At 40.0% G+C, this 26788-nt stretch overlaps 1 protein-coding gene across 2 annotated transcripts in view; it reads right to left on the bottom strand.

Annotated features, from left to right (window-relative positions):
• Nucleotides 1-1273: 1273 nt before the first annotated feature.
• The window catches only part of Tgfbr3 (transforming growth factor beta receptor 3), a 189714-nt gene continuing 164199 nt past the window's right edge, over nt 1274-26788 (bottom strand). For both annotated transcript variants that reach the window (XM_047550251.1, XM_047550258.1), the window contains exons 15-17: nt 17957-17998; nt 15272-15379; nt 1274-4746 (exon numbers count right to left, since the gene is read on the bottom strand). In XM_047550251.1, the coding sequence (XP_047406207.1) occupies nt 4628-4746; nt 15272-15379; nt 17957-17998 (269 nt within the window). In that variant the 3' untranslated portion in view covers nt 1274-4627. The remainder of the gene's footprint in view (nt 4747-15271; nt 15380-17956; nt 17999-26788) is intronic.

Genomic DNA, 26788 nt, shown 5'->3' with positions numbered 1-26788 from the left:
TACACACACATATTGTGAGCAAGAAAAACAAACAAAAATTTTTAAGAAAGATATAGCTACAAAGAGGCCAAGGACTCTCTTATCAAAATCAACAACAGCCCAGCCCCATCTGTGCTACCTCTTGCATACAGTTCTAGGCAGTTCACAGACCTGCTGAAGCCTACTGGTTATCACCTAAGTCTCTTCTCCACTAGAAACATGGAGACTTTAACAGCAGAAATAGTAGTTGACCTGCCAGTTTCTCCCCCTAGTCTCCTAGAGGAGCTGGCTGCTGGGGACTATCTTGGTTCTGAAAATCTGTGGGACTTAACACCTGTGATGACTCCAACCTCACTTAAACAAAATGACTTAAGTGTTTTATGCTGTTCCTACTCTGCGGGCACCGAGCTGTGCAGGGTATGAGGGATGGGTTGCTGGCCTTCCTTCCAAACCATCTAAGACACTAACTCTGGAAAGGGGTGGAGAAGATTGGGACATGGCAGTTTAGTGTGTAAAAATACATTCAATGTTATCATTTAATCTTCGATAGTGGAAGAAAACTGATTTCATAGTATAAATTTGTCTGGTGGGAGCATGCCAAACAGAATTAACACCAAAGAGATGAGAGAGGCAGCTGGAAGGTAGGCAGATGATTTTCATTTGAACCATGCTTAGGAGTTTGAACTTTATTCTGAAGGCAAACAGGGGAATTACTTAAAGGGTCCAAGTTGGGAAGTAACATGATTTGAGTGTTTTCAGGATTGAATTTGCTGTGTGGTGGAGAAAGAACTGGAGTGAAGCAAGAGGGAGAGCTGGCCCACTAGTTTGGAGGCTGTTGTGGCTGATTCAGCTCAGGAGATAATGACTCTTGGGCAGTAGGTAAAAGCAGAATGGGAGTAAGGCAATGACTTGGAGAAAGGTATTCTAGAGGAAGACTGGGGATTGGGAAGATGAAGAGGCTCCAGTTAGATTCCTAGATTTCTGTCTGGGGCAATTGGAAGAGGGTGGCACCATATTGAGACTGGAATGGTAGAACAGCATTGGGGTATTCAGAGGGGACAAAGAAGGCAGAGCCCAAATACCTGTTATTTCCCTTTCCTTAACTCAGGCAATTGACAGAAGGCCTGGAGTGCTCTGCTCTGTCCCCTCCCCCTCCTAGGCCTCTTTGCCTTTCTCTGCCATCTTCCCCATCAACATAGCAGGCCACATAGGTAAGAGAAAGTTACAGTGAGGAAGCTGTACCATCAGTCTGAGGGTGGAATTTCTTGATGACCAAACAAGACACGTGTTAATAATTGATATATATCTTTTTATTATGCACAGATAAAGGACTTAAAACTGTGGTTATCAAAACTATACATCTAAGCATGTTCACAAAATTGCTGACACACTGACAGAAAAAAGACAATGACAGGGGTGTTCAAACTGGCCACAGGGATTTTCAGGGTACTCTTTTTACCCTTATAATTGACGAAAAACAGCAATAAAATCAGGCTCATTCAGGAAAAACCAGAAGAGAGAAGTATTGTATTTGGAAACTGATAATAGTCCATTTTAGAAAAACATCTGTCAGTTTCATGAACAACCCCCAGATAAAACAAACAGGAAAAAAATCGCATACAGGACTCACCCAACAAAATGTGCTCTGTTAACACAACCAGCAGTACAGTCATCATTCAAACCATGAGGTAGTTACAGTACAAAAGGACCAGCACGCATGTGCGCGCCCCACACACACTCAGTCATGCCCGCTGAGAACACACGCAGGAAACGGATTTACAATCTTATTACCAGACAAGGGAAAGACCATTTTGTGTTTAGAAAATGCTACAGAAACAACTTAGACAGAGTGATCTCTGACTTCAAAATACAGAGTAACAGTTGGTGAACATCGCATGGTGAGAAGCTATAGGATGTTACACAGACATCTGCCTTGGAGTTCAGAGCATTTCAACCATAGCTTCAGCTTCAACAAACAAAACAAAATGGCCTTTGCAAATTATGGGCGTAGCCTGCAGAAATAACACGTGATTTGGCAGATAGAATTGAGTTCAACTGGAATATAAAAACAGGTTTAAAGAAACTTGCAGAACATGTTATAAAAGTAGAACTTGTACTTTGTATGAAAACTGTGAAAGTGAAGCAATCAGAACTGCTATAACAAGAAGTGGGGAGAAAACACACTACTTTTTAATGTTCATTTTTTAGAAACATTTCAGAAATACCTAAGGACATTCACTCCCCAAAATGGGATCAGGTTTCATTAGCATGGGATTTCTTGATCTTTAAATAATACTTCTGACAATGAGCTCCAAACAAATAAAAGGTGATTTTTTTCTTCTTTTCTCTCTTACTCTCTTTTAAAAATCTTTTGGTGTACATCTATAAATTTGTAAATTAATTTAAGATTATTCATAAAATCATTGGCAATGTAGCATCTCTCTCAAAAATATACATTTAAATATATTACAGAAGTTTTTAACTCTGTCCATCTAAAAAATGAATTTTTTTAATACCTCCTCATAGCTAATTTTGTTTTCAATAAGATGGAAAGAGTTTCTTTAAAAAGCAAAGAACTGATCAAAAGAATTCACAGTAACTGAAATTAAACTTTCATATGGAGTAACTTAAATTTATCTAAAACATTTAAATATATCTTTATACACTTTTTTGTAGTAAAATATAGCTATAAGTGACTTAAAGACTCTAGTCTTCTTTGAAGACATCTTTAAATTTTTTATACATAGAATATGCTAAAACAATACATTCTGCTGAAGGTTAGGCAAAGCGCATTATTTTCAAACACAGGTAGCATAACCCAGGTCCTCCACTCTGATACCCTTATGTTAAAAAGAACAAACTAAAGGGAAACATTTCTCTAGTCTCATGTTGTCTTCATGCATACATGGAACTCTGAAAAAGATTCAATTTATCAATGTAGGTAGACTGGAAATTTCAGTGCTAAAGTGATCTGCTTTGGTTAAAATGATCTAGATTGAATGTCTACACCTATCCAATCAATCACTAGTACTCAATGCCTGGATAAGAGTGATTTCCATTTCCTCTTACTTGAATGCATGAAGACACTCCCTAAAGATTTGAGTTTCATCAGCATTATTTATTCCATTTGCAGGGGACCAGGCACAACTGCTTTATTTTAAGGGAAATAAGATTTGCTTATGAATATTTGGGGTGGATCTAACTTGTTCTATTTATGGAATCCTAAGTCAACTGTGGGAATTCTGAAAAAAGAAGACTATTTGATTTACATTGAAGTTATCTTCAGAAGTAAATGATTTGGCATGAAAATCCTCTTCTGGCATTCTTTTTAGCATAAAAGGTATCATAAAGGTATCACTGAGCTCTATATAGCTGCAAAGTGGCATCATATTATTCCATTTAATGACATTCACTTCAAATTCTTTGGGAGTTTGGGATATATTTAAGGCAAGAGAACTAAAGCAATCCAAATGCATGCCCTTCTCCCTATCTCAGTTCTGTCTTGGCAGAATTGGTGACACCATTCAGATAACCTACAGGACTCCAACAGGATCTGCCAGGCATTTGTGTCTCATAAGAGCTTGGTTTTTACAAAAGGGCTTATTAAAAAAGTTGATGTATTTTGAGTGGAAATGCTCATTTTACCAAATATTGCTTAAAAGTAAGTTCCAACTCAGGAAGCATAGGACATTTTCAAAAGGGGAATGAATTTTTCTCTTCTTTAACTGAGAAAATTACTGTGCCAGATGACATATTACATACTTGTACTTACATATGAATACACATATATCACCTTGCAAACTTCTCTTCAACTTTACAATCGACTGTTGCCCCAATTTAGACATTAATTTATCAGAAAAATTAGACATTAATTTATCAGAAAAAAAATGTCAGAGATGGACACAAATCTGTAGTTCCAGATTGTGGCCATTTTCACTTTCTGTATGCCAATAAGAAATATAAAATTTGCATTAAGACATTTTTGTAGTTGGTGTGTAAGTGTGGGGATACACAGAAAGCCGACAAGGTTTGGTTTTGGCCCAGGGTACAAGAAAGGAATGTTGCGTTGACATGTGGCAGGATGCAGTCCCCAAGGGCAGCACCCAGCTAACCTTACATCGGACCCCACAGGGCACGGCAGGTCAGAAGTGTGCATCCAAACAAAGATGCAGATTAGACAAGGAGGAGCGCCCAGAAAGCCTTAAAGCATTCCTTTTGTTTTATGTCTTAGTTCAGATAGGAAAGAATCTTTGGCCACATCTCCTCATTGATTCTGCTGTCTAGCTATTATCCTTTTACTGTCTCCTCGAGTCTGGGTAAAAACTCAGGGTTCCAAACCATGGATGTTCTCACCTGGACACAGCAGCATTTAAAAAAACTGGCATGTGTTTCACATTGAAAACCCCCCAGCCTGTGAGGGGCCGGTGGAGAAGGCCACCATCTTAGCTTTTGCACATGATATCTAGTGTGTCATAGAAGTCCAGGGGTCACGCTTACATCGGCCATGGTGAGGGGTGAATACAGCAGGTGATTGTTACACTGAAATTCACTCTCCCTTTACAATGGAACCAAATACAAGCCTTCCAAGTCTGGACGCGCAGCATCAGCATCAGGCCCTGTCAGCTGTCGCAGGCCCAGCTGGGTCTGGCTAGGCCGTGCTGCTGCTGGAGCAGGGTGTGCTCTGAGTGCTACCAATGCTGTGGGCTGCACTGCTGTTCTCAGAGGCTGGTGGGGAGGTGGGGACTTGCTGTCTTCCTGCTGTCTCCCCTGCAGTTAGTAAAGAAAAAAAGCAAAGAAACATGCTTATTACATGTGTGGAAAAGAGCCTTCCCCCTGCTTTCCTGTTTATCTATTATTTTTCTCAACCACAGGCAGAAGCAACTAGCCCAGGTCCTGGATGGCTGGAAGACCTTATCTCATAAGGCTTTTCGGATTGTTGCTTTGTTTTAGAAGTCTCATGCACGAGGAAAAGAGGAGGGTTTTCCAGCTGGCTAACAAGCAGTTTTAGTGGCTAAGACCTCTGACAGTGGATGACAAATGCCCTGGATTTACATCTAGACTGTGTAGGGCAACTAACCAGCACCTGTACTCAGGATATGCTGTTTCTCTAAAGATATTATACTTGAGAGGGTGAGACCTTTAAATTTAATAAGAAAACTTCGGCAATTTGGGGGCCTTTTTCTTTTTGGTGCTAGGGATTGAACCCAGGGGCCTATACATGCAAAACCACATGGTCTACTACTGGGCTATACCTCAACTCCTAGAGGCCTTTTTTCTGAAAGCCCTTGTTTAAAACTGTTCTGGTGAAGTCTAGATTGTGCCCCAGCAAAAGCAGAGAGAGCACTGTGTACTAAGCATATGACCTCCCTAGGAAGTGGGAAGGGGAGGGAGGCTGTTACGGTAAAAACTTTTGGGGGAAGGGGTTTAGCTGTTTGCACATGGAGACTGCAGGGGTTGCCAGCAAACACCCGCCTTCCACATTGAGGTTCACTGTTGAGTGCAACGTGAGTATCTCCTAACACATTAAGCATCCCACTTTTCATTACACACTCCACTGCATTTCAGCTAAACCCATTCTTCGTGCCAAATGTGCAGGGCTGTGGAGAGGGAGGAAACCTCGGGTCACACACATGGTTTGCATTTAACAGTGCAAAAGGCCCTAGACTTAGTCTTCTCCTCAGCAAAACTGGCCTCAGTGCAACCCTCAAAAAAATGGCTCTAGGTGGGGAAAAGTGATCAGGGCTCTCCAAAGAAACACACTGCATTTTCTTTGAAAAGTCAGAGCACAAACTCCAAAAACTTCTTGTAAGCATTCTCCCCCCTCCAATGTGGGAAGCCCCAGAGGGCCAGGTTTGTTTAGGAATGAGCCTCCTCTTTCCTGTCATGCTGAAATACACATCTATCAGCTGGAGATAAGCAACCCTCCCTTCTGCTTCATTAAAACAAAACACACGAGCAAATACTCTGCCATCCAAGTGCAGGAACTTGAGCCCGCTACTTCCATTCCCTTTCTGGGGCCCCTCAAAAGCATCTGCCAAAAGAGCAGCTCTGCAAAACGTAGAACCGGCTCGTGCCCCTGGGTCTGGTTACAGCTCTCCCTGTCACCCATTTTATGAACCAAAGCTCCACATGCTTTTGCATCAACCTTAGAGTATTTATGTGCTTGTTGTACGGCTGGCCCTGTGTTTCCTCTGATTATCTTTTCTTCTGGGATTGGTAAGGGAGGGAGATGGGGGTTAATATTCCCCAAAAAACAGGGAAACTGCATTTTTACTCTTCTTTTTTGGAAATCTATATTTTAGACCTTCCCCAGCATTGCCCCTTACCCTTCATAGGTAGATATAATTAAGGGGAGTTGGTGAATTTGCCTCAATTGCAGTAATTTTCTGCCAAAAATTTACTTTCCCCAGAGAGGACGCTTATTTCTAGAAAGGGATCAAATCAATCTCTCTCTCTCTCTCTCTCTCTCTCTCTCTCTCTCTCTCTCTCTCATAGTGCTAGGGATTGAACCCAAGGTTTTCTGCATGCTAATCTAGTGCTCCACCACTGAGTTACAACCCGAGTCCTTAATTATTGTGATGTACACAGTGCACACATTTACAAACTCCAGAGACTTACATAACTCTTGATATACTTTAAGAATTCAGCTCCCTTGCTAGGTATGGTGGCACAAGGTACCTATAATTTCAGCAGTTTGGGAAGCTGAGGCAGGAGGATCGAGAGTTCAAAAGCAGCCTCAGCAACTTAGTGGGGCCCTCAGCAACTTAGTGAGACCCTATCTCTAAATAAAATATTAAAAAAGGGTTGGGGATGTGGCTCAGGTGGTTAAGCACCCCTGGATTCAATCCCTGCTACCAAGAAAAAAAAAGAAAGAAAGAAAGAAAGAAAGAAAGAAAGAAAGAAAGAAAGAAAGAAAGAGAAAGAAAGAAAGAAAGAAAAGAAAAAAAAATAGAATTCAGCTCCTTTACAACTTACATGTTCACGATCCACTCTCAGCTGGGTACTCATGTTATCAATTAGAAGGAATAATGTGGCTATATATGAACCACATTTAAAAAAAATCTCTTTCCCAATTAAATAAAGGATACACCAGAAAAGTAGGAGGAAAGCCAGCCCTCTCCCTTTGGGTTCAGGCCCTCCAGGCTTCATTTGCTCAACCTCACAGCGGTTAAAACCGGATGGCCTTGCCTCCTCTGGCCACAGTGGACAAGTGCGTCTCTTCCAGAACATGACACGTGCTTGATTATTCACATTCAGGAAAAGTGCCAGTACCATGCCCTACCCAGGAAGTCCGAATATTTGCTTTCCGGTGTCTATTTGCCAAATATAATTTGTTGCCATGTCAGTTTATTTTAATCAGTGCCCATTAAAAAGAAATCTTTCAACTTCCAGAGTTTCAGAAACTCTTGGCCTTGGAAACACTGCTCAAGTAAAACTCAAAAACAACAAAACACAGAAGTTCCTACACTTGAGATTGCAGGATCTTTCACCCAGGAGGACAAGAGTCATGTTAACCTAATGTTCTATCAACTTTGATCCAATATGATGTCAAGGAGAATTTGTCTGAGCATCTGCTTGGAAACGTTTAAAAAAACTTCTATAGACAGACTAACCCTTCCACTTATGGCTGTTTTCATAGGCAAAACACAAGATTTCTCAAAATAACCAAATTTCTAAAAATTTTTTACCTTTTGGAAAAATTAAGAAAAAAGAAGATTTTTCATTGTCAGGTGGAAAACTCCATCATGAGGAAGGATGTTAAATGTGCCAACAGAGTTCTTCTGGGCTTCTGATTAGAAGACCAACAGTCTGGGATTTCTGTCTGAGATGGGATTTTTGGTGTTCTGCTCACTGTCACAGTGACACTGGCTTTTTGGAATACCACTTTCTCTAAAATATCCCTTGGGAGTCAAATACAATCAGGCTACTTCTGGAGAAGATGAGGAGGGATGACCTTGTTGCTAAGCAACACATGTAAGAAGTTTGAGGAAGGCTCCTTACTCATACTCTCAAACTTGACCATCAAAGACAATGTGTTCAGTGTTGTTCCTAAAATTTAAAATCACATCCAGAGAGGAGATTGGAAGAGGAGGGAGAGAGAGTAGGGGAAAGAGTCATGTGGTGCCTGGAATATTCTGGAGGAAGAGGGTATGCTGAAGGACAGAACACAAAGGAGGAATCCACTCATCTCTAATCAGCCTGTGGATGAGCCTAGACAGTGCCAGAGAAGTTTTAAGAAACATAAAAAAAACATTTCTCAAGGGAGAATGTGTTTTATTTCTTTAGCTTAGCCCAGTGTTGTCCAGGTCTGATTTGGGGCCACCTCTTGACAACCTACTTTACAACTGTATTCTTATTTCTCAATCTTTCACCATGCAGGTCTTAGGGAAGAAAAACTCTGAAAGATGTAGATAACATGGAAAGACTATATGGGGAAACAACAATGGAAGAGGTAAAAGAAAGGTGAGAGGAATGTAGATTATTTAGCCCAAAGCAGATTGAGTGCAAATATTGCCCATGCAGATGATTACAAAGAGGAGTAGACGGCTATTCTTTATTTCCCTGAAGGGCAGAACATAAGGAAATGAGTTTAAATGGCAGAGAGGGAGACAGGTGAGATAGCACTTGCTGGTACGAGGACGGGTTGGTTATAAGGGGAATTTATGTAATCTGGTTCTTGGGAGAGAGTTAAGCAAAGGATTGAAAACCATATGCCTAGGGTGATTTAGATTTAATATTCCTCGATGCTAGAAAAAACAATAGTTTCCTCTACGCTTATGTGTTGACTGTAATTTTGCAGCAATCAGTATCCATTTCTTGATAGCCTAACTAATTCTCAGGCTGACTTCTGTAAGGAGAATGAACTAGGTTACCTACAGTTTAGAGGTCTTAAATCACTTTTTATCATTTCCAAAAATGGTTTCCCCATTGTCAAAGCTAAAAGAACTTTCTTTTGAGGCAAAAATATCCAGGAGGGGTAGATTAGATGTTGTTATAAGTTCTGGGGAAAAGGAATAATGTTTCAAGGTGGGAATTAAAGTCTTTCAAAATGTCCTGCTTACTACTTCCTTCCTATATTCCGGCAACATGGTCGACCTATTTGCACCTGCACTTTGGTTTTCTGTATCTTACTTTAATTTGACTAAGAGGATGCACTCAAAGACTGACAATAAGAATAAGAGAACAGGGAGAGAGAGGGCAAAGAAAGAGAAACCTGGGTGGAGGAGGAAGGCCATTTTTATAACCCCTAGGTGTGGCTAGCATCAAAAATGAACTTGAAGTTCTAGGTTGTTTAACTGCTAGTCCTATTACCCGAGTCTGGTACATTAACCATATTTCCCTTTAGTATACATGAAGAAGATCCCTACTTCACAGGGCTCTTAAGGATGGATGCTTAAACAAGAAATGCATATGAAAAGCTTTTTGAACTCCCAAGTCCTATAAAAAATGTAAGATACTTGAGCCTGCTCAGATGTATAAGCAGGGAAAAAAAAAATCTAAGAGTGGAAGGAACACTGCAGTTCACAGAGCAAAAGAAAATGTGGAAGTTTTGAATCAGGCATGCCCATCCCAATCCCTCAGGCTTGGATTCAATAATCCTCTAGTGGACGCACCATGTGTTCTCTAAGCAGAAGTCAGCACAAACCCATAGTCTAGAGTCAGGTAAGACTTTTGAATTAGGGGCATCTTTGGAGATCCCCGTGTTTTTAGAGGTTCAAGGTTTTGCTGAGGTCCTAAGCCTTACTCTGATGACGAGAAGGAGCAGCAAGCTAGGCTAAGGTGAGGTGGGAGTCAAAAGAGGATGCCCCAGGGATCGGGGAGGTGCAGCTGGACAGAGGGGAACCCACTGTAACTGTACAAAGGGCAGGATTTGCTCTCTTTTCACCAGAATGCTCCATCCTTCTTTTTATAAAACAGTTAAACACAGAGGGTTAGGTTAAAAGCCTTAAGCTTTCCTGGTGTCTCTGTCCCTGTGTCTTTCTGAAGAAACAAAACACCAGACAAAACTTCTGACCATTCAAATCCTTACTCCTTCTTCTCAAACTCTATTCCGTTACTATGATAGTTTTAGAAGAAACTTAATTCTTAAAAAACAACACTACTTCCTATTCTGATGAGACGGGTCTTGCCAGTTCTCCATCTTTCTGACAAAATTCCCTAAGTTGTTGTTTTCCTAATGGTTGACATCTGTGCTCATATCTGGGTGTCTACCTGAACCGCTATTTAATGTCAGTCTGTCTGATTAGTGTCTTGCTCCTAATATATGTAAGCTCCACAAGAGCAAGGCTCCGTACTGTTCACTAGTGTGCTGCCGGGGGCTCGCACAGTGTTTACACTGAATGAGAGCTCAAAAAAGATTCACTGAGTGAGTGAAAGGATGAATAAATGAGTGAACAAACAAAACTTAGCATATACTAAAAAGAGGCAAAAAGAATAATCAAGATGCATGTGAATCCACCTGCTTTCCCCGACCCCTTCCACTCTGCTGGCATTTTTCATAGCTGGGCACAGAGCCTGGCTACACATTAGTAGGAGTACCCTCAAAGTCTGTGGTGTGCTGATCGACTCGTAAGAAAGCAGTATCAAATACATCTTTATTATAATTTTAAAATATGTGAATCAATAATTTTTTTCTCTAATAAGCAAAAGGAAGATAAAGTATTATAATTTCAAGTCCTTTGAATGTGTAACAACAGAATATGAAGACTCCAAATCCAGAAAGCAGGTTCCAGGCCTAAATGCTATAATCGTGTAACTCTGTGTAGTTGCATCATTTGGTTTTCTGGCCCTGTCCTTCCCAATGTAAACAGGAGATGCTGAAGCAGACAGTAATTTCCCAAGAACCCCCCTAAAGCAGATGATTTTTAAAAATCAAGGGCAAGATTAAGTGTAGAGACTGTGTTCTGTATACACAGAGACTGGCATTCCCTCTATAAATTTCACCAGAATGACAGTGAATGAGTTTTCAAAAGGCATAACTCCACAAAAACAAAGATAACAGGAGTGAAAACAACAGCAATAAAGTATTGGAGGCTGTTGAGAAAATGGGAGAATAACTGACTCAAGAGAGCAAACCTAAAGCAACTGTGGGAAGGCTGAGGAATAAGCAAGCTGTGTCACAGAGCCCTCAGAAACTCAGGAAATGGCATCAGGAATAAGAAAGGGGGAATATAGGGCTGTAGGCAGTGGGGCTAGCTGAGCAACTGTGTAAGAAACAGTAAAATTTCTCTAAATCTCCCGACTTCCTCACCCAGGAGGAAGACAGGAAGTTTACTCTTTGAAAAGGGTGAAACCAAGAGTTCCAGAAATGACCAGCACCAGGTACAGTTGAGGGTAAGAATGTTGCACTCAGAGAGGAGAGCTGGTGAACATGAGAGCTTTTAGCTCTCCTGGGCATTGGTTGGCCTGACAGCAGCTAAATCAGGTGGCCTTGCCTCCTCTAGCAGTGGCGAACAAGACTTGTCTGTCTCCTCCCAGAGCACAACTTGATTATCCATGCTCAGGAAAAGGGCTGGTACCATGCCCTGCCCAGGAAGTCTGAATATTCGCTTTCCAGTGTCTATCTGCCAAATATAATTTGTTGCCATGTCAGTTTTTTGTTTTGTTTTTGTTTTTGTTTTTTTGGTACTGGAGATTTAATCTAGGGACACTTTATCACTAAGCTACCTCCCCAGCCTTTCGAATTTTTTTATTTGAAAAAGGGGTCTTGCTGAGTTGCTGAAGCTGGCCTCAAACTCGAAATCCTCCTGCCTCAGCCTCCAGAGTTGCTGGGATTACATGGCCACCATGTCTAGCTCCATGTCAGCTTATTTTAATCAGTGCTCATTAAAAGGTCTCCTAACCTACACCTTCTGGGTGGGAAACAAAACCTGTTTTATGGAAAACCTAAGCTAAAAAGTAATGACCCTGAGAGAATCACCAGGAGTTGACATCAGGGGCTCATCAATAACACAGCCCTGCCAGATCACCCTAAGGAAGTTCACAATTAATACCTCCCACCTGCAAGCTCAGAAACAATTCTAAATTAATATTCTCAGATGGACTTTTAAAAAGAAAACAAATTCATGGGAAAAAATTACTAGAATTAAAAAATGTCTATATATTAACAACTCAATAATGACTGAAAGATAAAGATGAGGAAATCTTCCAGAAAATAAAGAAAGCAAAAAGATGGAAAACAAAAGAGAAATGAAAATTCAAAGACCAGTAAAGAGGTTTCACTTTCAAATAAAATGGTTTCCAGAATAAGAGAATATATAAAATGGGGGTGAGGAAAATAAGGAGTTCTAAATAAGATCTCAGTATCAATACTGAAGGACATGACTGAAGGGGCCCAACTAGTGCTCAGCACAGTGTATGAAAATATACCTGAATCAAGGGATTTGACTGCAGAATTTCTTTCAGAAAGAAAAATTAGGCCACATACAAAGGGAATCAAGAATCTGAATGACAGCAATTCTCAGAGGTAGAGGACAATGAGCACTTTCAAAATTCAAAAGATTTACTGAAGAAAATGAATCAGTACAACACCTGATATGTCTAAAAGCATTAAGAGGGGACTGAGATAACTGACAGAGTCAGCAGATGAATTAATGATAAACATATAGAAAACTAAATTAGGGACTGGTAGGGAGAGACTTAATCCTAGGGAAAAATAAAGCCTTCTTCATACTTCTGTGACCCTGGGATTTCTTATAAGCACTCTACAAAATGAACCAGAGGCTACAATTTTGAATAAAAAGTGATCTTGAGGCTGTATCGTAAGTGATGCCAACAGATTTTAAGCCCAAATGAGAGTGTCTATATACCCTTTGCCTTCTGAATTGGCACAATTTTGCTGGAAAGCATCACAGGAAGCATTTCTGGTTTTTCTTCAATCTATTTACAAACCTATTTCTGTATGAAAAATACTTTTAAATCCCCTGGTTTTAGGGACAGGGCATTAGTAACAATGATCCTCCAAGTTCAAGGAACAGGAACACAGGTTATCTCACCACCACACTTTGCTTTTTACCTGGTTTGTGCACTTGGCTGTGGACAAGAAACTAGGCTCATTGAGGGGCTTTCAGTGGGGTGTGTTCCCACAGTGGGTGCCATTTGGTCACCCTGTATTCTGCCTGGACCTGGCTTCCTGGTCCACAATTAGCTGTGAGGGTTTGAGAGTCAGCTATGACCGGGACTGGTTGGTGATTAAGCAGGCACATGGAAAGCATCTGTGGGTGACTAGGCTGTATAAAATCCTCAGGGCTACACAGTCTTCTTGGAGTACTTTCAAGTGCATTCCCAAGAGACAACACAGGCTGCCAACAGCCCCAGAACCTCTAAGCCACGCAGGAGGTTGGAAAAAGTTACAAAGAACTTTGAGATCTGAACATGTCAGTATTCCTGTGACAAAAATGATTTATTCTAAAATACTACTCTGCTAAAAGTTGTCCCTTCTGGTCCTTTTATAAACTATTGATGAGAATGAATATTCCTAAACTGATCCATTGACGCTTATATAATCCTCAGAATCATTATACTTAAGAGCCTTATTTTCCTTCTCTCACATGAAACATACTTCACTCAAAGGTTGCTAATTAAGACCAATAATTTGAGAACTCGGAGCCCCACTATTGCTTTTGCCAAGAGATTGGCTTTGGGTTGGGTGAATTTCCCATACTAGGCACAAAAGGGTTTGTTCCTCCCTTTCTAAAATACTTAGTCAGAGGGTGTAGTATTTGAAGCAAAAATTCGAATGAAAAAGAGTTTGGAATTTTAAAGAAATAGGATGTCTGTGACATGTTTTTTAATGAACAGTTTGAGGTTTTGTCTAGCAATCAAGAGAACAAAAACGTAATGCCTCAAAATGTCCTTCAGTAGTGCTTTGTGTCCCTTTAAATTGGTCATCCTTTTAGCTGGGCTGATTGAATGGCCCAAGGTGAGGCAAAAAGATCAGAGCATTCAGCGGTCAATGGAGCATAAAGTTCTAAACACAGAGTCTGCCTCTTGCCTCGAACTGATCAATCTAGTACTGTTGACACAGGTTCACAGTGTAAACAAGTACCCAAGAGCAAATAAGACCAGCTAGCTCCCAATGCATGTCTCAAAATGCATGCCATTCCTTCCCATATTTGCAGGGAAACTAGGAAAGAAGCAAGAGGGCAGTCCAGGGCTCCTTCCCCACTGGACTAGAGCTCCCCTTGCAGGCTTGCATTCTGTACTGGCATGAGGTTCCCAGTTCAGGCCAATGGCTTTCATCCCTGGGACTGGGTAGGGGGAACATCAGAATTTGAGGGGTTTGGGAAGCATAACTTGAAAACAAAGTGCTTTGTTTCATTATTTCTTTTTGATGCATGAAAATACCTTTTGAAAATTTAACTTTTTATAGAAAGACATGAGAATTTTATATTTACCAAAGACGACACAGCATGGGTTAAAAAAAAGTTGAGAAATTCTGGGTTAAGTCATTGATTTAGGGACTCTGGTGAACAGTGGTCAACACCTTGGCAGATGTGGTAGTAAACCCTTGGTGTCCTTTTTTAACTTCCTGTACATTTATATGTCTATTCTGAAGTCTTTATCTTTGGAGTAACTACTTATATTTCCAGTTTGTCTATATTAACTTCCTTTAAAGATAAAATAGCTTTATTACATGTTAAACTTCACCAACATCATGATTATAACTAGCAGAAGCAGAAATAGTTTAAGCATTCCTTTTCTACCACTGTGAAAGCAAATTTATATTATACATATGTATTTTATATATATACTATATATACATATAATATATATTACATATATTTATATATTACTTATAATATATATGTGTCAAATATATATAATATGTAAAATACATATACATAATATAATATATATATATAATATGTATAATATATATTGTATGTATATATATATATTGTGTGTGTATGTGTGTGTGTGTTGGGGATTTACCATTGAGTCACAATCCCAGCACCCCCCACCCTTGCCATTTTTTAAAAATTTTGAGATAGGATCTTACTAAGTTACTGAAGTCCTCACTAAGTCGTTGAGGTTGGCCTCAAACTTACAATCCTTCTACCTCAGCCTCCCAAGTTGCTTGGATTATAGGTATGGGCTACCACACCCAGCAATAAATTATATTTTTATAAAATTTAATTTTTATGTCAAATCCATAAATACAACAAGAGTGGGAATGAACCTTCTCTCACTTTCATTCATCATTTCATCCATTCATCCATCCAACAAAACATTGACTGTGTACTGTGTGGCAGGCATGGGCTGTGCACCGAGAGTCCACAGTCACACTAACCTGTGTGGGAATAGATGTACCACAAGGCCCCCGTCAGGAGTGCTCCGATCACAAACGCTGCAAACGCAATGCCCATCACAGTTAGGGTGTCCAGACCATGGAAAATTTCTACAAAAGAGGGAAACCAATACACATACCCTTTTAAGTCAGTCTACATCATATACTGAATTTTATATTTTTTTACAAGCACCATCATAAAGGTTGCGCATTAACTAATAAAATTTGAGAATGCAATAAGGGTTCCAATAAAATACACTATATTTTGTTACTTGCAATTCTTGGTCAAAGGAAAAATGAAATTATGGAGTTTCCAAATATTCTCAGTTTGCAACTTATTCTGAACAACAAACTAATTTAAAAAACCAAATTTGTAAATTTTGTAAAACAGTAAGTCTATGGTCTCATGGTCTCAACCTGAGGACGTACTATTTGATGGAGAGTGTCTTAAAAATTCACAGGTAAGGATGCTTTGGAAAACAAGGTGAACATTCATCATCAAAATCTTACTCATTGCTTCTTATTCATTGAACACCTCCAACAGTGAGACACACTACACACACTTAGAATGTTTTGTGGTATTTTCATGAATATTTCAAAGTATGAAAGAAAAAAGGAAGAAAGAGGAAGAGAAGAAAGTACAGAACAAGAGTAAACTATGCCTGTGGATTGTAACATTTCACCCACCTTATATTAAATTCTCAATCTTAACAACTATGTATTTAAAGCAGCCTACTCTTTAACACATCTCCAACCCTGATCTTTCTACAAGGGGAACATAAATACTTCTCTGTGGGGAGTGATGTCAGTTTCACAGTCAGCAAAATATAAATAGAACCAATTGTTCCTCCATTTGGCAAAGAATTTTATATTTGAAATTAATTCCAGGCAACAGAAATAGGATATTTCCTTTCTTTTAAGAAAACTATCTTCTTTGAGTCACTTATAAAAAGTTAAAAGCAGTGTCCAAAGGAGAGAGGGATTTGATAGATTAAAATTTCAAGGGTTTCTTGGTTTTTTAGTATAAATTGAAGGTATAAGATTGCTCCCCTCAATACTATCTCTATTTTCTACTCTAGTCAGAAGCAACTCATCTCTATATAAATTAAATCTCTTTGCCTTTTAACTCACTTCAATGTAAAAGATTCAGTAGTAGTCTGGCACGGTGGTACACACCTGTAATCCCAGCCACTCAGGAGGCTGAGGCAGGAGGATCACGAGTTCAAAGCCAGCCTCAGCAATGGCAAGGCACTAAACAACTCAGTGAGACCCTGTCTCTAAATAAAATACAAAACAGGGCTGGGGATATAGTTCAGTGGTCGAGTGCCCCTGAGTTCAATTACTGGTACTCCCCCACCTCCGTCCCCCCCCCCCAAAAAAAAAAAAAAAAGATTCAGTAGTGGTTAAATGTGACTCTTGAGCAGCTCCAGCACCAAGAGGGCTCAGGAAAGTATGTCATGGTAGAGAACAGTCTGGAAAGATCCACACTTCCAAGTCTGGGCCTTGCTCTTCTAGCATGTGCCCCTTTGTGTGTTCACTTAAATTCTGAAAAATGAGGATAACTTTACCTACACAAAATGAACATGAGGGTCCCCTAGCAAGGACAAGAACTGGGAAGAGCCCTATGGATGTTCCCATGAACCAAGACATCAACCTATTAAGCTGAATCTTACTTAGAACAGATATTAAAAGACAACTTGCCTTTATATGTCTATAGAAGCAAAGATGGAACATGATCATAAGTTTTTAATGAAAACATCTTCAAATTCCAAAGACACAGATGTCACTTATGAAAATCAGACTAGGTAAGTATGAGAGAATGTGTTCACATGGGTCACTCTTTCTGAGTCATGATATTGTTCCATAATCTTGTTAAATAATCCACTAGGGAACAGTTTATGGCTTTGTATAAAGCACTCTCCTGACTGTCACACGTATGTGATGGGGTCAGCCCTGGAGACTAATACTGGTAGGAATCTTCACATACAGACTCTCCTTCCAAGGCTGCATCATCTAGAACTCTCTGTGGGCAGCTGGGAATCCTGCCTCAGTGCCAACGATGATCTTGGGCAACTTGCTGAAATATTTCTTGTTAATGTTTTCTACCATACAGAATGTTGAAATTGGCCTACATAATTTTCAGGTCATCATTCTGTAGTAACTAGTGCTATGCCCTATTATTTTCTTACGTGCTCTTTCTGGTCCCCTCCACCCTACTCCTTGGACTAGAGATTGTCTTGAACATGTAGCAACTGGTTCCCTTAGCCCTACTTCTCTGAGCAGGTAAACATTGTTGACCAACACTTACAGCCAAGTACTCACACAGTTCTACATCAATGCTTTCAAATCACAACAGATATACACATGCACATAATTAGCCTATCTCTCTAAAGCTAAGTTACAGCCTTCTTGTTCAGGCCACACATGTCAACAGGTCAACAAATTAACATTTTAAAATAGCAAAGGCAGAGAGGATAAAAGAAAGAAGATGATGAAAGGCGGACAGAGGAAAGGGAAAGAGTATGAAAAAAAAGAGAGAGAGAGAGAGAGAGAGAGAGGAAAGGGGAAGGGAGGATGAGAGCAGAAGTCTCCTTATCAAAACCCCAAGTTTGGCAAGTGTTCACTAACCAGCTCATTCTTATAAAAGCCCAGGAGGCTCTATTTCGAAATAGTTGCACAAAGACTTACGTGGAGGAACTGGATTCTGTTCCTTAATGCTTGGAACTTTTTCTGAAACAAAAGCATAAGTCAAATCACAATGCATTCCATGAAGACGCCAGGATTTGAGCAAAGGGTTGTCAAAATCTCAGAAGTTGACACCTCTCCTATCTGTTAACACTTTGTGAATACTCTGCCAATGACCTTCTTTAGATAGCAAAACTATAACGCGGGTTACCCAGAAATTTTAAGCATTGTACCTGCTAAGGGTCAATTACAGAGGCACTCCAATTTGAAGAAAATTCAAAGGCAAGCACCAAAACTTAGAGAATTCGAGTCTAGTGGTATGTGTGTACCTTTCTATTTACTTACAAAAGAATTCAATGTCTTTAAATATTATGCTTCTACAGTGTATTCTCATTTTATTCCACTTTTAAAAGTCTTTTAATTTAATAATTTACACATTTTGCTTCCCTTAATGCTGTTGTTGCTTTGAGTGTATATTCTGGTACTAGAGACTGAACCCTGGGTCTCATGCAAGCACCCTACCATTGAGCTACACTCCCAGCCCTTGTGCATTTTATTTTGAGGCAGGGTCTCACTAAGTAGCTAAGGCTGGCCTCGAACTTTTGATCCTTCTGCCTCAGTTTCCCAAGTTGCTGATATCAAGCTGTGTACCCTATTGATTATAATGCTACTGTCTTAGGGTTCAGCTCTTCTTCATCACTCATCTGCATTACCACAGAAGTCTCTTTGTCTACCACTACCTTCCCCACCCCCCAATACTTCCTCCTTCACATTAGCCCCCAGAGTGAATTTTCCAGAGCCCAGAGCTGAACATGTTATTGCCCTGCTTAAGTTCTTTAATGACTCCCCTTTGGTTAAAAAATAAAAAATAAAAAAAAATTCTAACTGTTTTTCCCTCAATGGAGTCCTTCACCCATGCTGGGCTTCTCACACTGAATTATATGTTCCCCTAACTCCCCATGCTACTCCATGTCACCACACTTTGCAAGCCGTCCCTTGAAATGTCTCCTTTTCCAGACCTACTTAGTTGGAAATTTTGCTGGGAAGCTTTCCCTGACTCACCCTAGCTCTACCCTGGCCCCCCTGGTCTCTTCCACATTGCTCATTTCATCTCTTTCCTCTTGCACTTGGGTCACATCACATTCTAATTTGCTTGGGAGATGGGGGTTCCTGCCATTTTTTCCTGCCCTGAGGGCAAGGTCTAGTTCTTATGCATCTCTATATCCTCAGGACTAGAACTGGCATAGTGTTGGTTTTTCAAGACTGTTTAGCAAAAGTCAATTAAAATATTGATGTACTTTTTGGAGATGGAGGAAACAAGCAATAAAACTATTAAAATGTTTGTGTGCTTCATTATTTCTATAATGCTTCATGTTCATGAAGTGCTACAGAGCCAAGATCTCATTTGAGGTTCACCCCAGTGCTGGAAGGGAGGCAGAAAAAGAATTTTTATCACTGTTTTACAAATAAGCAGCCTGAGATTCTGATATCCTGTGATTAGCTCAAGGTCACAGCTGGAAAGCATCAGGGCAGGAGTTGAACTAGAATTCCAGACTCCTTCCTCACAGGCTAACTGACTCTAAATGACTGGCGAGTGTCACTCTGTCCTTAGCTGGGAAACAGGGATTAAGTAATTGTGCTCACAGACTCACTGCCCTCAACAGAACAGCATGGACCAGGGGTCAGGATACCACAGCCTGTGAGCTAAGAATGAATTTCAAATTTTGAAGTGATTTCTTAAAATCAAAATACAATGACTATTTCATGACATAAAGTTGTATGAAATTCAAATTTACTCCATAAATGAAGTTTCATGTGATCACAGCCATGCTCATTTACATAGTGTCTATGGTTTCTTTCATGCTAGAGCAGTGGAACTGAGTAGTTGAGACAGGGATTATATGTGCCTCCAACTAAAAATATTCTCATTTGGCCTTTTCTAGAAAAAGGGTGCTGGGTTCTGGCACAGATTCCACCCTTTTCTTTAGAGTTTCAAGTGATACATGTTGCTGGTGGTGGTACATGCTTGTAATCCCAGCTACTAAGGAGGCTGAGGCAGGAGGATTCAAAATTGGAGGCTCAGCAGCTGAGTGAGCTACCACTGGGTACAGCTCAGAGGTAGAGTACTTGGTTGCATGTGCATAAGGCCCAGGGTTCCATCCCCAGCACTACCAAAATAAAAGTGGTATGTAGTGCCTTTGTCATCTCCATTTCCATCCAAAAAAGAAGGAACACACACCTTGTGTTTGAATTCCCAATGAAGAAAAAAAATTTAAAAAAACTTGTGAAAAATTGACCAAAATAAGCAGTATATGAGTTGATATTTATGGAAAATAAAGGTAGACAGGGTGAAAGAAGACAGAATTGTAAATTCTCAGTATCAACCATCTCAACTAGACTGATCAACATGCATCCTCAATGGTCCAGCTCTAGGAGAAGGAATGTCACTGGATGAATCAGAGCCACTACACTGACTGGTGCCCCAGGATCTGTGCAACATGGTGGCTCTGGGATGAGAAGATGTGTAAAAGTTACACTTCAGTAAAATTACTAAGAAAATTAAAATGTGTGTGTGTGCGTGTGTGTGTGTGTGTGTGTGTGTGTGTGTGTCTCTCTCTCTCTCTCTCTCTTTTTTTGGCAGTACTGGGGATAGAACCCAGAGCCTCACACATGCTAATCAAGCACTCTCCCCTGAGCTACATCCCAGTCCTGACAGTGTTTTCAAGGAAACCTAATTTCAAGGAGCACCCTCACTACACTAACTGCAAAATGAACTCTCTGGGGAGTTTGGTCCCATCAGCTTTATTGGCAGCAATAACAACTGTGACACTTTACATTTGTACATTTGTATAGTATTTTCCAATTGACAAAAAGCCTTCGTTTATATTAGCTCATTTTTAAAGTCCCAAGAACCCTATGAAGTAGGAGTATCTAACCACAAAATTCACCCACTTTCAAGAAGTAGTGGTTTGATTCACTGAACTAAGTCCAAAGGCATTTAAAGGTCTCAATAGTGTGCATCATGCGAGAAGTATACACACTTCTGGGAAGAGTTCCATCCAATCAACCGCCTGTGGTTAAACTTTGTCACTCAGAATCCCCAAGTGATTTAAAAATAATGATTCTCCCCTGAGGAGACCTCACATGTAAGAATTTAGGTTTTATAGCCGGGCCTGTGTGATGGATGGCATTGTTCTAAAATTCTTAATGGACTTATGTTATGATCTAATCCTTTCTCCCCCACCCCAAACAGGGCCTTCTCAGAGAGTTAAACAAGAACAGTTGTTGCTCATTTCTCCCGGGTGGAATTCCTTCATGACTGCACATAAACAATAACAAGCACAGGCTGCAGAGTTAAGGTTGAAGAATTTTATCCTCTAACTTCCTTATGTTCACAAATCCCCCATAACCCCTGAGTCTAACTAAAATAGTCTCATCTCCACCAGAACCCTATAATCGAGCTGGCATGCCGAAAGGAAAAGAGTGGATGCAACAATATTTACTTTGGGTTTAGGGATAAGATTGTAAGAAAGGAATCCTAGATATTGTTGTAAAGAGACTTTAACAATGCATTTCTTGCAGAACGAATAAACTATAATCAACATTCTGAATTAAATCTTTTCATATACTCTGAGCAAATTTTGGTCTACCTCTAGAACCAAAATTTCCCTCCTCAGATTGTGAGGCATGGTTTTCATAAATGGGATATTTCTGGGGTTATGCATGAGTAACTGACCACAGCTTTTGGCCTTCAGTTTTCAATTCAGTTTTCCTAAACACAGTAGGCCTGCGCAGGCCCACAGAGAAACAAGGCGTCAAAGTGGTACCCACATCTACTGACGTCTGGCAATGAGGGAAGGATGTAGAATATTTGCCAAAGCCTCCTGCATTGAAGTCTTGGTTCCCAATGTAATAATATTCACAGGTGGAACTTTTAGGAAGTGATTGGATCGTGAGGGTTCTGATCTTATCAACAGATTAATCCACTGATGTGTTCACAATTGAATGGAATATGGGCCTGGGGATATAACTTAATGGTGGAGTGTTTGCCTAGCATGCTCAAGGACCTGGGCTCAATCCTCAGCCTCACAAAAAATTTAAATAAATAAATTTCATAATTGAATGGAATATTGGAGGTAGTGAAAACTTCAGGACACAGTACCTAGTGGAAAGGAGTGGGTCCTTGGGGGCATGTCCTTAGGGACTATATTTTATCTCTGGGCCCTTTTGTCTCTCTTGCTCTCTGCTTCCCAGTTACCATGAGGTAAGCAGCTTTGCTCTACCATGCCCTTCCACCATGATTTCTAACTCACTTCAGGTCCAGAAACAATAAAGTCAGCTGACCATGGACTGAAACCTCTGAAATCATGAGCCAAAATAAATCTTTCCTTCTTAAAGTTATTTTTCTCGAGTATTTTGTGACAGCAACAGAAAGCTGAGTAACACTTGGGATGGTGAGAGGAAATCTCCTGCGGACTTTGTGCAGACCCCACTAAAGACAAGTTTTACTAAACTTATTTTGCTGTTTCTGAACCTCTTCTCTGGGTTCTTTCAATCCTGATATTCACTTATCTTCATTCTATCACTAGACAATGGTTCTTACCTATGAGTGATTTTTGGAAAATTGGAAAAGTATCAAGACATATTGGGGTATCAAGACAGTTGTGGGGGTGGCTGATATTGGAATCTAGTGGTAGAGACCAAGGATGCTGCTAGATAACCTAAAATGCACAGGACAACAAAGAGTCAACCAGCTGAACATGTTGATACTGCTGAGATTGAAAAACACTGCACTAAACTATAAAGGCCTTAAAGATGGGGTAATGGACACATGTCTCTAATCCCTGTGTTCTGGGAGGCTGAGACAGGAGAATCATAAATTCAAGGTCAGCATGGGTAACTCAGCAAGACCTATTTCAAAAAAAAAAAAAAAAAAAAAAAAGGACTGGGGATATAGCTCAGTGATAGAATATCCCTGGTTTCAATCCCCAATATGAAAAACATCTCGTAAATAAAATAATGACAGAACCATTCATCAACTATTATATATAGCATATCATAGGGACTTATTTTTTGGAAGAAATAACTATAAATACCATGTATATACTATTATTGGGTATTTTCCCCAGCAACCTAGTCTTCACACTGCCTTCTGGAAGTAGCCTTCCCAAATGATCTAATCATGGGTTTCCTGCCAGAGACCTCTTGATCATCCTTAACCTTTAAAGGTGCATACTGGAATGTTTATGGATGAAATTAAGGGTCTGGGTTTACTTCCAAACAATCCAGTGGGCAACAGGAAGCGATAAAACAAGATTCACCATGAACAGGTAGCTAAAACCAGATTGTGGGTTCATTCTATTTATATATATTTGAAATTTTCCAAAATAAAAAAATGTTTAAATGCAAAGCAAATGGAATTATAAAAATCCCTATAATACCCCTCCCTTATTGGATAGAGACAGAATGTCTTATTCTGCCAGTGAAGCATTTCTACCATCTTTCTACTGTTTTCCCCTCATCTGTACCTTAGCTTGAGGACAAAACTTGGCTGGTTCTTAAGAGTATTTTTGTTCTGGAAAAATCAAACGTGTTCCAAAAAGTAATGCCTCCTGTGGATTAACTTCCATTTGACATTCACAACTTTTTCTTCCACAACACGCACCCCACCAACCGCCAAAAAAAAAAAAAAAAAAACCACCACCAACTTTGGCTGAGAAGAGAGAGAGGAAATTAACATTTACTGAGTGTCTATGATATGCAGGTGCTTTTATTTTTTGAAGCTGTTGGCTGGAAATATGAAGAAAATTCAGTATTTCTAACACTAAACTTACTAAGAATTAAGTATTGCATATAAATCATGACAAATTAGGGAAAGATATTTATTGCTCTTTTCTGTCCATATGTCTCTGTGTACTCTGTTTCAGAGAAATGACTATCCTCCTTGTCACCATTTTTTTTTTTTAAATCATCACTGGTATGGTGTAACCATTTTTACTGTGTAAGATCAACTGTTCTGAGTGCTGTAAAGAGTGGTCATGGCATCCAAAGTAAATAGCACTGACATGCCTACACTTCAACATATTTCCAAAAATATGGTAGGATGGTCCTACCTCAACTATTTTAATTGTTTTGCCATAAACCATAATATGTATAAGCTATTCATGTTTTCTGGGTTTGTGTGTGTGTGTGTGTGTGTGTGTGTGTGTGTGCGCATTATAATTCTAAGTCACAAAACTTCTCCTAAACTTTAATACATTTTTAAACAGTCTCCACATTTCCTTAGCCCTTTAGAGGAACAGACTTTTTTCCCCCTAAAATTCGTCATCTTCCTTCCAGTTCATATTCCTTAGAGTATGTATGTGGCACTGTGAATACCTATGTGATATAGAATAAAGAAGGGAAAGGGAGAAAGGAAAAAGGGTATAAAGAGATACATGCCTGTATTGTTGGTAATTTTCATTAAAAATTGGAGCCACCCTCCATCTGAGAGAAGGCACAGAGTTTGAGAGCACAGGCTATAGAATCAAAAAGTCTGGATTTGAATTCCAGATCTGCTTTTATAGTTTGCATGACCATGGGCAAGTTATTTAATCTGTCTCTACATGTAGGTTCTATGAGGATTAAATAGAATCCACAGAAGCTGTTTGGCACAGAACATTATACAAAGTAAATGCTCAATAAATGTTGGATCATCACCACCACCAGGACCATAATCCATTGTTGAAAGTTTAAGAAGAAAAAGAATGATAACCCAATGGTGGTTCCCAAAAGACTTTAAAAACAAGATGGCAGAGATGTGCTCAGGAAGGCTCCACTAAAAACTGACTGGAGGATGAACTCAGAATTATTTAGGAAGTCTTAATGGTCTGCTCTCCCTGTTTACAGGAGGAAGAAACACCACCTGAGGGACGCCCAGGCTACTGGCAACGGTAGTCAACACTCCTTCTGCCTGGTGGTCTGCCTTTATCTGCTGCCCCTAAAAACCCAACTATCAAAAAATAAGATGAATCAAATGCCAGAGAGAGCTGAAGCTTCCTTCAAAGGGCATCTATGTAATAAAAGGACAGTGAAGCATCCCTTGGATGGGAATTTTTTGCCCAAAAAGTTAATCCCAGAAAGTGATTTGCCTGCTCCCAGTAAGAACATTCATGATGCTGTTATTATTTCAATGAACCTCTGGTATTGGGCAAATGATCACAGTCCCTGTTCAAAGGACTATTCCAATTCACTGTGAGGCAGTAGAGAGCATGCTGACTCCAAAGGTCTACAATAGGTGAAATGATTTTAGAGCAAAAAAAAAACAAAAAAAAAAAAAAAAAAACCATAAAAGGGGGAGGGGTCATTCTATAGCTGAAAACTGTCAGAAATCCTACCCATTCAGAGCAGTTAGCAAATTTGCATATAGCCTCTGGGAAGCTGGCCTACTGTTTAACCTCATGAATTTAACAAATCTAAGCAATAAACTTTCTTTGCCCACGTGCTTCTCCACTAAAATCTAGTCTCAATTAGCCAATCTCAGGAAATTGCTTTGATATTTGGTAAAACTTTCCTCTTGAACTTTTACGTAACAAAATACACTGAACTCTCAGTATAATTCCACCAAGTTTAGATAAAAGTAATTACCTAATTTACAAGAAAAATTACTTAGAAAAATACCACCAGACTTAAAAAAATGAATAAATTGCTGGAAGTTATACTGCTGCAATATTAATGTGTAATTATTGTCTGGCATGGGAAAAAGCAAGCTGCTGCCTTCAATTACCCACAGAATTACCTCTCTCAAAATAGGTGGGAGCAACAGATGCAGCGTGAGGAGCTGCTGCTATTGTTGAACCACTTTCACAGGACAAAACAGAGCCAGCTGTTGCCCAATTGTTATTTCTTTGCAACACAATTAATTTATCCTTATTTCTTTCCCCTGAACCCAATAAAAAGGAACACAGGGGCAGTCCACTTAAAGAAAGATGTTTGTTGTAACTTTCAAATGGTTGAAAACCAACCAATAAAAGTAAAAAAAAAAAAAAAAAATCAACAAAAACAATGTGGAGGACCCACTTCACGTCTAACAGGTACATTTCAAACTGACTTCAGGATGGCTGGGAAATGAATTAAAAATTATTTTGCTCCATCCAACAGCATACTTGAGTGTTGCAGCTGGAAGTCTGGAAGCCACCTGATCCAAACCCCTCCTCTCCAGATGGAGAAAATGAAACCCGAAGAAGTGAGGAGAGTTCTTTGGAGTCTCCCATCCAGTTGGTGGGGGAAAGTCAAGAGTGGTGGCCCAGGCTCCTGGCTCTATGCCAGCACTCTCCTCTGACACTCTCCTTCCTTTCTGACATGGGCATGTCCCTAGGAAGGGTGAAGCTGCCACAGACAGATATGACAATTAGAATGGCACAGTTATCCACACAATGTTCACTCAGCCGAATAAGAAACTGGCTAGCAACCATATGCCTCTGTTCTGGTAGGTCCTGCCTGCCTGCTCCAGAGCCACCCCAGCTGCCTGGTTCTGTCAAATATCAGGCCAACAGTGCTCAGATCAGAAGTATCCTCTTCAGGTGGCCCCAAACCCAGTCATCAGGTCTTCTTGCTAATGCCCAGTAGCTAGAGCCAGTATGCTCACTGACTTGTCAAGGCCCTTGGTATCTGGCTCCTCTCTGTCCTTGCATGGGGTAGGAGATGACCTGTGGATCCAGCCCTGAAATAGTTCACCCTGGAGGTTTGGAATCCACTTTCACTCTCCAGCCTCCTCTTAGTTTGACACCCTCACACAAGCAAGGCTTCTGGAGAGTGACGGGTTGTTTCTAGACAGGGACAACTATAACTGTCCAG

Source organism: Sciurus carolinensis, chromosome 1 (assembly GCF_902686445.1).
Source record: "Sciurus carolinensis chromosome 1, mSciCar1.2, whole genome shotgun sequence".
Taxonomy (NCBI): domain Eukaryota; kingdom Metazoa; phylum Chordata; class Mammalia; order Rodentia; family Sciuridae; genus Sciurus; species Sciurus carolinensis.
This window is presented reverse-complemented; position numbering and strand designations above follow the sequence as displayed.